Below are 11,814 nucleotides of genomic sequence, written 5' to 3' on the forward strand. Positions count from 1 at the left end.
TCATTCCAAATAGGCCAAATAGGCCCAACATTCACAGTAAAGACACTTAACATGATTTTTGAGCTATGACCTTATGGATCATGTGATATCAGACGTAGATGTGTCGGTCAGCTCCATATATCAGGATCCACCATATGGTAGGTCCATGATGTAGAGTTGATTTCAATTGTAGTACCAACTTGTCCGGTAACTATGGTAATCTGACAAATGAGCAAGGTGGTGATTCTGGGGCCAGAATGCTCTCAGTTGCTGCCGTGCATGTATGTCCATGTGCATGTATGTCCATGTTAAATGGAAACACTTTTAACATACCGGCATATTCAACACAAGAATTTTCCTACCACAAGCATACCGGAACGCATATATTATGCCTTGTTGAAAGGGGGACGTATTTTCAAGACGGACAACCATGAGTGCTGGAGTTCCTCTACGACAGGTGAAGTATTTGTTTTATATCTTCATTGTGTGGTTTATTTGTTTTAAGAACAGAAGTTAACCATCGTATCAAGCACGTACGTGTTTTCTGAATATCGCACAAACGTTTTGTTTTAGTAAGTCGGTGCACGACCTACCGCAATAACCTTGATATATTGCTAACAATCTCAGCGTTTACCTTGTAGGCTACACTTTTCTATTTTACGACATATATGTCCACAATCCACAAAATGATTTATCTACTGACTGACAATCCAAAACAATGTAACTAATAATGTTGCTATAACTTTGCAGAACCCCAATGGAAATATAGGCTAGTTTGTTTGTTTGATTGATTGATTGATTGAAAATTGTTTGTAGAATGGGTACATTTCAACGAAAGTACAGGTCAATACAAAATCTGCTAAGAGGATAAAACCTGAAAAAGCACTAAAGACTTGTTTACATAAGGGTCCTCCATTTTCAATTCATCAGAACATACAGACAAACGTGTACAGTATAGAAAAATAGGTTGGGGGGGACTAACGTTTTAGCAGGGGCCAGTTTCGAATTGCAGATTGGTACAATCCTTTATAGCAATGTATTTTTGCAAACTATTCAAGTATTCAATCAATCAATCAATCATAGAAAGGATTGGGTTGTAATAATGTGTAATAAACAATAATATTGTGTCCATTTGTTCTATTTGATCTATTTTGCAGGTACTTGGATGGACCCTGAGAAAGACCACACCCCAACTATTCAGTCGGAATGGATTTGGGATATGTCATGTACCACAACTTGTGTGCTGCAGACTAAGTTCCTCTGCTAACAAGGGAACCCAACAGTCGTTACACAACAACCAAGAGCTATCTCCGTTACCCAGGCAGCCGGTCACAGAGCTGTCGCTACAGTCTTTAATTGACATGGGTTTTACGGACATCCAGGCAGAACGGGTCTGTGATGCTGTGTCCAATGCCATGGGAAAGAATGCTGCAGAACATGCCCTAACAGCTCTGTCGGCTCTCTTACTCTTCGGCCTAGACCCTGAAACTGTCCTGAAGGTCCTCAAGAAATGTCCAGAACTTTACCGCCTCAAGGACTCGCACTTTCAGGAGCGCATAGCGAACCTACGGAAATTAGGTTTAGTTGAAGGTACAATCACAATCTTTGTGTACTAATTTATAACCCAGACAGATTGTATTTGCAACACATTTTGCAGGTAGCAACATCACAGCATATCTTAATATCTTCCTTTACACCATTCAGGCAGTCTCCAGAAAGTGGTGTCCAATTACCCCCAGATCCTGGCGATGACCGCAAAGAGGGTCAAAAGCGTGGTGGTGTTCCTCAGAGAGAAGTGCCTGTTTACTGGCGATCAGGCCACATCCATCCTCAGAGACACTCCCTCTGTGGTACAGGAGGACCTGGGTCAGCTTGAGTACAAGTTCCAGGTCAGTTTCCCCTTTTTTTGTCATGACTATATTTATCGAAATGACAAGGAGTTTAAACAAAAACAAATAGCAATGTAATTTCAGCTGTTGCCTTCAATCTTTGATTTAGATTTTTGATTTGATTTAATTGCTTGAAACCATCACAAGAATACAATTAAATACAATCCATGAAAAAATAAATATCAATGAATTACATCAAATACTGTTCAAACAATGAGGGATGTGTAGATTGCTGGTTCCATGTTATCCCACCAAGTTGAAGACTTCCTCTAAACTAGACTAAACATTAACTTGGTATTTTAACTAGGTCGGGATTGAAATAAATATGGCTGTTAGATTGTAAATTGTAGATTGCTATGCATGCTCGTGCATAGGGCGGCTGTGGCTCAGGAGGTAGAGCAGGTCGTCCAATGATCCTTGGGTCGGAGGTTCGAATCCCGGCTCCTTGGGCAACCCTAGGCCCTTTTTGAAACCAGTCCCTTGACTTGAAGTGCTCTCGGGAGGTTCCCTCGTCAGAAAGTGCCCCTCCAGCTGAATCAAGTTCCCTTGATTAGGGTGCTGGGTATAAAAAACTGTTTGGAAATACACTCGCCCTCCTTGTGCAGAAACAGGAAACAGACACCATTCGTTGCCATGGTTACCATCACGCAATTGTGTTACCTGTTATTTTGTTTGTTTGTACAGTTATGTTGCATTGCATCGTGTATGTTTGTGACATGTGGATTTCATTAATATGGAAAAAGGTAATACTGCGTGACTGTCAAAAATGACATGTCAAATCATTGTGTTAAAAGTTGTTTTGTTTGTGTGGTTTCATAACTTTCATTTATAGTTTTTTCACGGTGGGGTAAATAAAGAGCCCTTGTGAACATCAGTTGGAGTGTTGTCTATTCTGCATCAGATGAAGATTGTTTAGGAGGAGTTTATTTATCATTTATTTGTGGTGGTACTTACATTTGTAGGTCGCGGTTTCCATGCGGACAGAGAACAGGGCTGCACAAGGCAATCGAGCCTAGATCGGCACAGACTCGCTCTTGAGGGCTTTATAAGCCACTTCCACTCAAGGCTGCTTGGTTTCGGACGACACTTAATATGGCGCAGCCTCGCGTGAACGCGCATATCGAGGGCAAGTGTGTAGAGTGAGTGGCGAGGAGCTGGTTTCAGAAAGGGGGCTACACTGCCTCCAATGAGTCGGGTCGGTGTGAGCTTGCCACCATTGGTGTGTGAATGTGGAAAGTGAGGACGCTGGCGTCGACTGTTTGCCGCTTCACCTCCCAATGTATGAATGAATGAACCATTGTAAAGCGTTTTGAGCACTTGGAAAAGCGCTATAAAAATGCAATTCATTATTATTATTATAGAGCTGGCTGATCATATAAGACTTATCCATTATCACATTATGGGATAAACAGAGTGAAAGTATATATGGTTTGGGTTGAAATAATGCTGTGGAAAGTGTGTTCCAGCATGCCTGGTGGGTCAACCAGTGCACTGGTCATAATGCTCTCTCTGCCCTCAGTTTCCTGACTCTGAACTCTCTGTTAGTTAAAGCATAAACTGACAAAAATATATCTTAAAGAGGCCTTAAGTTTCTCAGTGTTTCTCTTTCATGTGCTGATTTCATTTTTGGACACTTCAATAGCATGTAAGGTATGAGTCCTACTGGCTGTAATGATATGCTGTACATTAACACACTCCTCCTCGTCTCTTTCGGCAGTATATCTACTTCCGCATGGGCGTCAAACAGAAAGAGATGGTGAAGTCCAAGCTGTTTCGGTTCAGTCTGGAGGAGGTGTGCTGTCGCCACAGTTTTTTGGAGCGTAGGGGCCTGTACCAGACTCCAGACAAGAAAGGACAGACCCTCATCCTCAACCCCAAACTCAGTGACATCCTCGCAGTTGACCGGGATACCTACCTTAAGGATGTAGCTAAGGCGACAGCTGAAGAGTACGACGTGTTTAGGAAGCTGATGGCCAGAGAAGAGCAGGAAGAAGAGCTGCAGGAGATGGACATGGAAGCTGGTAGTGGCAGTGATGATGATGAGGAAGAGGAAGGGGGAGGGAAGAGTGGATACATGAAAAGGAGAAAGAAATGACTACATGAGGTATTAAAATAAATGGGACATTTTCACAATGGTATGATTGAAGTATTTCATAACAGTATATTAATACTGACTGTATTTGGTATCTGGTAAAGGAATAAAAATGATATTTAAACAGTTTGAATTGCTTAGTTTCATCAGTAGTTGCTACCACAAATTCCAATCTGAACAACTCCATGTACAGATTGAATACATACAGTAGCAGCATGTCCACGTGGGATAGCATGGCAACCATGTCTGGTGTTTAAATTTCAGTTTTAGCTATACCTTTTTTCCCCCCACGCAGAATGTGAAGAGCTACACTGTAAGTGCTTTAAAGCGCCACCCTGTTTCTACGTGACACCTAAGTGGCCGTAGCTTTCTACATCCCTGCATTATCTCTGAGTCAACAGGGACTACATCAGCAGATAAGGCTAGTGGTCGACTAAAGTCATACAGAGAAGCCATTGATTTATTGAAGCACTATGTCTAATGGATCAGCGGCTTCACATGTCTGTGCTCTGGATTACAGGTAAGAAAAAAACACGCTCTATTTATGTTGAAGCGAAAACATTACCTGATGTAAATCAATAATGTTGTCAATAGGTATACCCGTGCTATGTGGGAAGTGTACTAAGTGATTATCAGGCTTGTTTTTAGGATTTGATCATGACTGTGGCAACATCGTGGTAGATTGTATTGCTGCCCAGCCAAAATTGACTTATGATTTAGGGTTCAACCTCGGTTTTTGGAATTTGACAGCACCACTTAGATTAGATCTTAGTGTGGTTTTATGTTCAGAGACATATTTTCATCCTTTAACCTGCATAATGCAGTCTTCAATTTAAATGTATATATTAGAATATGAGTTTACAAAATGGAACAAAGTTCAGTTTGTTTTTGCTGCTCATTTGCTTGTTGATTTGAATAATACCAAATGAGCAAGCATATCAGTAAGTTTCGTTAATAGATAGTATAGATGTACTGTATACTTATCTGCATAAGGGCTGATTAAAAGTCAGGTCTGGAGATATTGAATTAATGTTTCAGACTTTAGACTTTGGAAATTCCTTTCCACAGCACTGCATATCAGACAACAGTTAATACAGCAGCACACAGCAATAAAACAATAACATACAATGGCAGTACAAACTCAGACCCCTTCAGAACCGGTTCAGTTCAGAACCAGTTTTTAGTCCATGAGCCAGACCTCCAAAATAGGAACTTTAATTATGAATTGAGTGGGCAAAACCATACCTATGTTAAATTGTCAATATAAGTGGATTTATATATCATAACCCTTCCACAGTAGTAGCTTTTTCATTCTTTACCTATTCACCTATCACAAAATGTGTGATAAATATGAAAAAGCTACTCCTGTGGAAAGGTTATCATTATATCATATATTAATTTACTTATATTGATCCTAGAAGTCTGGCTCATGGACTAAAAACTGGTACTGAACTGAACCGGTTCCCAACCGGTGGAAAAGGGGCCTGAAAGTGAGGCCTGTTGTTTCAGGCTAATATGACTGCGGGTATCAGGCTTTTCCCAAAGCTTTTTTTTGCGCCTGTGTTCTGTACTAGCATCCGAAGGGCACCATTACGGTGGTGATTGAATGGGTGTGTGATACTCCTGCACGTTTTTAGATTGCAATGTGTGCAAAGGCTTTATTATTTAGCTCTACTAGGATGGTTGTGCAGAGACTAATCATCCTGACGGCAGTGTTCTTTTATGCATGTGTCTTTGGCTCAGTTAGTAATGGATAAGTAATGGATAGCATGTTTGTTCTGTCTACACTTTACACATCATATATCATGATGTACTAATGAAAATACACATGTTGTAGATTATAAATAATATGGTGTCCATCAGGTGTACAACTATGTTTGGCAACTCTCAGGAGTTAATTAAGTTGCCTGGCCTTCCAGTTGTCCTATACAATTGACCACTACTGCCTAACGGAAGTACCATAAGCAAATATTTGTATTTGTACTATATATTAAGTTCTGGAGCTTTTGTATTGTACATTTAATTGCTGATGACAACATTATTTCTCTTTTTGTTATTTTTCCATCTGCATGAAGCCATCAGAGAAGTCGACTACACACCATAAATGACATCTCTCGACATACATTTCAAAAACTGCCTTGCGGCACCCTCCTCCCTCCCGGACCAGCAAGACGAGATGACTGTAGCCATGAAAATGGTCAACTTCACAGATAATTGGGTTGAGCTTGTGAAGCATTGGCACCTGGGGTATTTTATGATTCCTGCCACTGTCATCACTCTGGCAACGTTGATCGCCAATCCCGTCATCCTGGTGTGCATCTATGTGTCCCGTGCCCTGCGCCAGGAGACCCGCTACCTGCTGCTGGCCAACACCCTGATGGCGGACTTGCTCTTCCTCATCCTCAACCTGATCACTGTGTACTGCAACAACCTGGGAGCACAGATGCCGCGGCAGTTCTGCGAGGTGCTCACGGCCGCCACGGTCACCGCCTACTGCGCCGCCATCTTCACCATCACCCTCATGGTGGTGGATACCTATGCGGCGGTGCGCTGGCCTCTGCACTACCGCGACCTCCTCCCGCCCGCCCGCACCCACCGCATCCTGGTAGGGCTGTGGGTGCTGTCGGCCGTGTACCCGGTCTCCCTCGCGATCGTGACGGAGGTGCTGAGGAAGGATGCGCCCGACAGGACGTCCCTGTGCCTGGCCCTCATCTCCCTCGGCTTCACGGAGGGCGGAGAAATGGTGAGGGTGCACGTCTACTTCTCCATCGGAGCGATCATCTGCACCACGCTCATCCTCTACTGCTACATCCGCCTCTACATGGTGACCAAGACCCAGGGCATCTGGCGGAGCCGCTATTCGCGAGCCCGCGTCACGCTACTGGCCCACGGGGTTCTGCTCCTGCTCTACTTTTGCCCCGGGATGGTCTTCACAGTGGAGCTCTTCCTGTTGCACAAGGACATCGATCATCATTTCCGCGTGTGGATCAGCACGGTCAACATGTGCATCTTCATGCTGCTACCGCGGGCCTTCGCTCCGTACCTGTTTGGACTGAGGTACAGGGAGATCTCCGACACGCTGCTGCAGCTGCTGCACCGCGGCCGAGGACTCGGTCAGAGTCGGTCAGAGACCACTGTGGCGTAGCCTTTTCAGGCTGTGACCCCCACAAAATAATCATATTTGAACAGGGGACCCCCCCCCACCCTGACAACCACTTGGAACTGTAGGAGTTGAGGCAATACATTTAGTTTGACTTGAGTTTCAAAGATAAACATTGTGAAAATAGCAGATCTACAAGCTCACAACGCCTCGCAGTGCAAGGTGTTCTGAGCTTCTAGATCAGCTATTTTCAAGATTTTTATCATTTTTATTATTTGACAAGTTGGCCAATGTTTGACCATTTGTTGATTACTTTTGATGTAGTAATAGTCTTATGTATTTTTTCTTTTAGGTCTTAAAGTCTTAAATTATCACATTACTGTCATGTGGGGACCCAGGTTGAGAAGCACTGGCGTAGACAAGGAACACCCCCTTTTGTGTGTCAGTCATACACACATCTATGAAACTATTGATAGACGGACACATTTCAGACCTCACTGATAAAATCCAGCTCTTGGCATCATTTATTTATTGTTTGTGTGTATATTCTCTGCATTTCGCTGTAAGAAGTGAAAACTGTTCTGTATTTGGGATTTGGTTTGTTTCAAATCCTTCATTGTGTGATGTGGCATTTTCATTCAACAAGTATTTTGCCTGTAGAGGAATGTTTTTCTTCAAAAAAAAAAAAACTTTAAATCTTGATCCTTGTTTCTTTCATTCTGTAAGTGTTTTGTATGGTGTTTTGTGGAGGCCTGTATATAGTAGTTTTTTGTTTTGAAGGACGTGTTACTAAACAACCCTAATTAAAACTGTGTTATACTCAAGTTTATTATTATTATCTTTATTATTTTATTATTTTTATTTTATTATATTATTATTTATTTATGTTCTTGACACAGAATATTTCAGATTTCAGAGGGACATCAATGAAAGTAATAGAATACACCTGCACACTGTGTATTTGCTCGGTACAAGAGTATTTTCTTTTTAATAATGCAACGTTTCGGTCCCTCCGGACCTTCTTCAGGTCCAGAGGGAAAGAAAAGAAGCCATAAAGAATGTATCATTATGTACGGTAAAAGGCCATGTAATAGCACTCTGACCCACTTTTATGACCACCATCTCAAAGCACTTCACTCCATATGCCCCAAAGCCTTGTTTGCCTAAAACTAGGTGTCCAGGGAGACCGTTATCAAATGACTAATCGATTTGACAGTTGTAGGTGCTAGGAAAAACAAGGTTCTCTCAGCCAGTGTCAGTCCAGCCAGGGAGGGAAGGTGTATGGATGGAGGTGAGGAGATTGAGGCTGGCATACAGTGATGACAAGTGAAAAGGACCTTGTTCAGTCTGTGCTGTGTGCCTTTGGCAGCTGGTACAACAGCTCTGGCCGCGCAGAGAGACACATCCGCCTGGTCACCGAGGCCAACGGCACTAACCTTTTCTTGAGGCAGGTTGAGCTCTTCACCAAGGAATGGCATGTGTTCCTGCCACCGGCGAACTCCAGGTTACTGCAGTTGGGTCCCATCTTAGGCTTCCTGGCAGTCTGCTTGGTTAGTCCAGTTATCCTGGCCCAGATCCTAACCAGGTGAGTCACAGTTGCTCTACAAACATTTTAGCCTGGAAATTATACAAGGAAGTACGATATATTTATTCAAACATTTATTGTGTTTTATGGCATTGTTCAAGGCCCGAGATGCGACAGGAGACACGTTATCTCCTTTTGGCCAATGCCTTGTTTGGTGACCTGCTCTTTGTGTCTGGGTACATGCTGAGTACCAGTCTGAACACGGCAGGTGTACTGATGTCCGACTGGGCCTGTGCCACCGTGCTCTTCCTGCTGGGGGCGGTGTACAGCTCTGGGATTCTCAGTACACAGGCCATGGTGCTGGACACCACTGTGGCGGTGCTGGTCCCGCTGCGCTACTTTGCCCTTTGGCCCGTATCCAGGTACTGCTGCTGCATGCGACCAAGGCTTTATGTTGGCTTAGTTTCAGTGTTTTTCATTATCCATTTAACCTTCTCTGTTCCTAATTCCTATTCTATTTTTTTCTGAGGGGCCTATATTCCCAAGCTTTCAAGTGTCTTACACAAGCATTAAATTCCCATTGACAATGAATGGAGAATTTACGTCATGTGGACTAGCAAATCGATACATTTTATTATAATTAGGGGTGCACGATTATGAAATTATGACCGATATCCGATCTCCGATTATTTGCAGGGTCATGTCTGCCGATACCGATTCTGACCGATTCCGATTTCTGATATTATACAGAGGACCACAATGAAAACAAGTAGGGGCTTGGCCCAAAGCCTGTTAATAAAGTATTCAATCAATAAATAGCATTATACTCTTTTCCAAGTGTCTGTTTTCACAATTGAATGACTACTGAATGAGATGAGTACACAAATTAAATAGATTTCTTTATAATTTTTCATTTTTTTGCTGGTAAAATCCGATTAAATAATCTGTATTATTTTGAGACCATTCCGATACCGATATGGCACTTTTATGGCCGATATGGCCTATTCCGATTATGCTAACAATTAATCGTGCATCCCTAATTATAATGTGTTCCAATCGAAACTCAATTTTGTTTGATCAATTTATTTTTGTCTACAGTGTCAGTGTATGTTTCTCTCTCACTGTTCGCACGGAAGCGTGCACACTCACTCACTCTCCCTCTTTCTGTAGGACCAAGAGAGCAGTGGTGGTGATCTGGGCTGTGTCGGTGGCTATGCCTGCAGGCTCTGTGGGGGTGTTCATGTGGTACAACACTACTGCACCTTGCTCTCTCCAGATCTGCTCTCTGCCTCTGCTCCTGGTCCTCACCGTCAGCCAGTCTACACCCATGCAGGTGCATCACTTGACAATCAGAGCATCACTTGAGCTAGAGTTTGCCATTTCACCATTTCTCGCAATTGGAAAGCCCTTCACTGGCCAAGTGGGGGTTTTGCACATATAGTACAAGGAATTTGACATACACACAGAATAGATGTAGTAATGATGCTAGAAAGATGGTATTAAGCCAGTGGCGTATCCAGGAATTACGTTTTGGCCAGGCAAGATATGTTAATTGTCGTCTCCCCGCGCACAATCGTAGGTTTTCAAAGAGATATACCTGCCAGACGAGTGGGATACAAAGGCTGAAAGGCATGCATTTACATTCCGATGGGTGATTGAGGGTCGCGCTCTACCGCAACGGACAATCAGCTGTCCATTTTAATAGTTCTCATGTCTTGTTTTTGTCCTCTTTTTTTTCTCATTGTATGGATTTTGGCCAGGCCAGAAATGGATTTGGACAGGCGGCCGCCTGCCCTCGCCTTATTGTAGATACGCCTCTGTATTAAGCCCTTCATACCTGGTGTCCCTATTTGGGTCATTATAGGTGAAAATCTTCTAAACTAAAATGCATTGTGAGGCTATTTTTGCTATTTGACGTATGATGAAATTTATAAGGCTTAGAAGTATAACATTTTTAAAAAGAAAACCATGGACGTTGTGCAATAGCTCTGAAAGGCTATGTATAATAATTATAGGCCTATACTGGCCAAAGTGTCATTTATGTGCTGTGGTAGGGTAGGTAAAAACGTTTGTTAAAGCATACATTACTATTCCACTGTGACTTGTTCACAAGATCCAGTAATCAGATACCAAATTATTATATTTATCTAGTATATCAACACATACCAGTTGTTTTGCACATTGCAACCGTTGTTTCTTCCAACATAAATAAATGGACATTCTAAGCATTCAGTGAAAGGCATCTGTAATCATTTTGACTGTAATGCTTCATGCCCAATGGTTGATTCATTCCTATACTGACCATGACACTCTTATTGTCTATTCCATTATACATTCTAGATATCTATGCTTCTGACCGTGGCGGGTATTATGTTGATCCTGCTACTGGGCTTCGTTGGTTACGTGGTCCTGCATTGGCGCACGCGCATGGCCCGTGTCTGGAGAGGTGAGCGCTCGTCCCGGGCCAAAGGCACCTTCCTCATGCACTATCTTCACCTCTTCCTGTCCTTCTGTCCCATGCTGGTGCTGGCCATTGAGCTGCTGCTGTACTGCCACCAGGGTGCCCTGGACCTGCACGCCAACCTTTGGGTGTCCCTGGTGGTGTGCAACGTGCTGGTGATGCTGCCCAAGGTCCTGGCTCCGTACATGTACAGCTTGAGATACAGGGAGCTGCGAGGCGCCGTGCTCAGCTTTTACGGTCTGAAGAAGCAGGGAGCAGTCACTCCTGTGATGTGACTCACAGAGACATGGAATACGACGAGAGCTCATGGATGGACAGTGGTGTGTATGTGTGTGGGTGTGTGGTGTGTATGTGTGTGGGTGTGTGTATATATATATTTGTATAATTTGAAAAATAGACAATTGTGAGTAAAATTCCCCAGGTCGACCTCACTAAAGAAATGGTTGTTTTATGGTTAAATAATATTTTTAGAGTTAGATTTAGAAATGTGTATGTGCATGTGGTAAAGGCCCGTCTTTACCACATGCACATACACATTTCTAAACCTAACTCTCAACTATGGTTAGGTATTATTGTTGGAAACACCCTAAAACTATAATTTCTCTGGGGACCCCCTGGAACTCCCTCAAGGACCCCTAGGGGTCCCCGGACCCCACTTTGAGAACCACTGGCATAGACACCATGACCATGGGACATTTGAAGTCAGTGCCTAGTGAAGGGCTAGGTCTATCTGCTTCTGGTAATATTATTGACGGCTCGTTTTCTATG

The 11,814-nt window shown here is 43.1% G+C and overlaps 3 protein-coding genes across 3 annotated transcripts; all 3 read left to right on the forward strand.

Annotated features, from left to right (window-relative positions):
• The first annotated feature begins 383 nt into the window (after positions 1-383).
• mterf4 (mitochondrial transcription termination factor 4) lies at positions 384-4,093 on the forward strand. The gene is made up of 4 exons (XM_079530067.1): positions 384-436; positions 1,137-1,569; positions 1,684-1,868; positions 3,586-4,093. The coding sequence occupies exons 1-4, from the start codon at positions 410-412 to the stop codon at positions 3,961-3,963; spliced, it is 1,023 nt and encodes a 340-aa protein (XP_079386193.1). The 5' UTR covers positions 384-409; the 3' UTR covers positions 3,964-4,093.
• Positions 3,958-7,834, forward strand: LOC306943633 (putative G-protein coupled receptor 148). The gene is made up of 3 exons (XM_079530066.1): positions 3,958-3,972; positions 4,362-4,480; positions 6,036-7,834. The coding sequence occupies exon 3, from the start codon at positions 6,065-6,067 to the stop codon at positions 7,103-7,105; it is 1,041 nt and encodes a 346-aa protein (XP_079386192.1). The 5' UTR covers positions 3,958-3,972; positions 4,362-4,480; positions 6,036-6,064; the 3' UTR covers positions 7,106-7,834.
• Positions 7,835-8,379: 545 nt separating this feature from the next.
• On the forward strand, positions 8,380-11,803 carry LOC306943123 (putative G-protein coupled receptor 148; the record flags this gene model as incomplete). The annotated part of the gene is made up of 4 exons (XM_079529325.1): positions 8,380-8,645; positions 8,747-9,007; positions 9,756-9,918; positions 10,926-11,803. The coding sequence occupies 4 exons, from the start codon at positions 8,380-8,382 to the stop codon at positions 11,319-11,321; spliced, it is 1,086 nt and encodes a 361-aa protein (XP_079385451.1). The 3' UTR covers positions 11,322-11,803.
• Positions 11,804-11,814: the final 11 nt, after the last annotated feature.

This window comes from Electrona antarctica (genome assembly GCF_951216825.1).
Source record: "Electrona antarctica genome assembly, chromosome: 19".
Classification (NCBI taxonomy): Eukaryota; Metazoa; Chordata; class Actinopteri; order Myctophiformes; family Myctophidae; genus Electrona; species Electrona antarctica.

Bases quoted from the DNA above. Each gene is read 5' to 3' on its own strand.
- LOC306943633 (XM_079530066.1), top strand. From the start codon at position 6,065: ATGACATCTCTCGACATACATTTCAAAAACTGCCTTGCGGCACCCTCC.
- mterf4 (XM_079530067.1), top strand. From the start codon at position 410: ATGAGTGCTGGAGTTCCTCTACGACAG. The intron at 437-1,136 runs GTGAAGTATTTG...TCTATTTTGCAG, and splicing joins CTGGAGTTCCTCTACGACAG to GTACTTGGATGGACCCTGAG. The intron at 1,869-3,585 runs GTCAGTTTCCCC...CTCTTTCGGCAG, and splicing joins AGCTTGAGTACAAGTTCCAG to TATATCTACTTCCGCATGGG.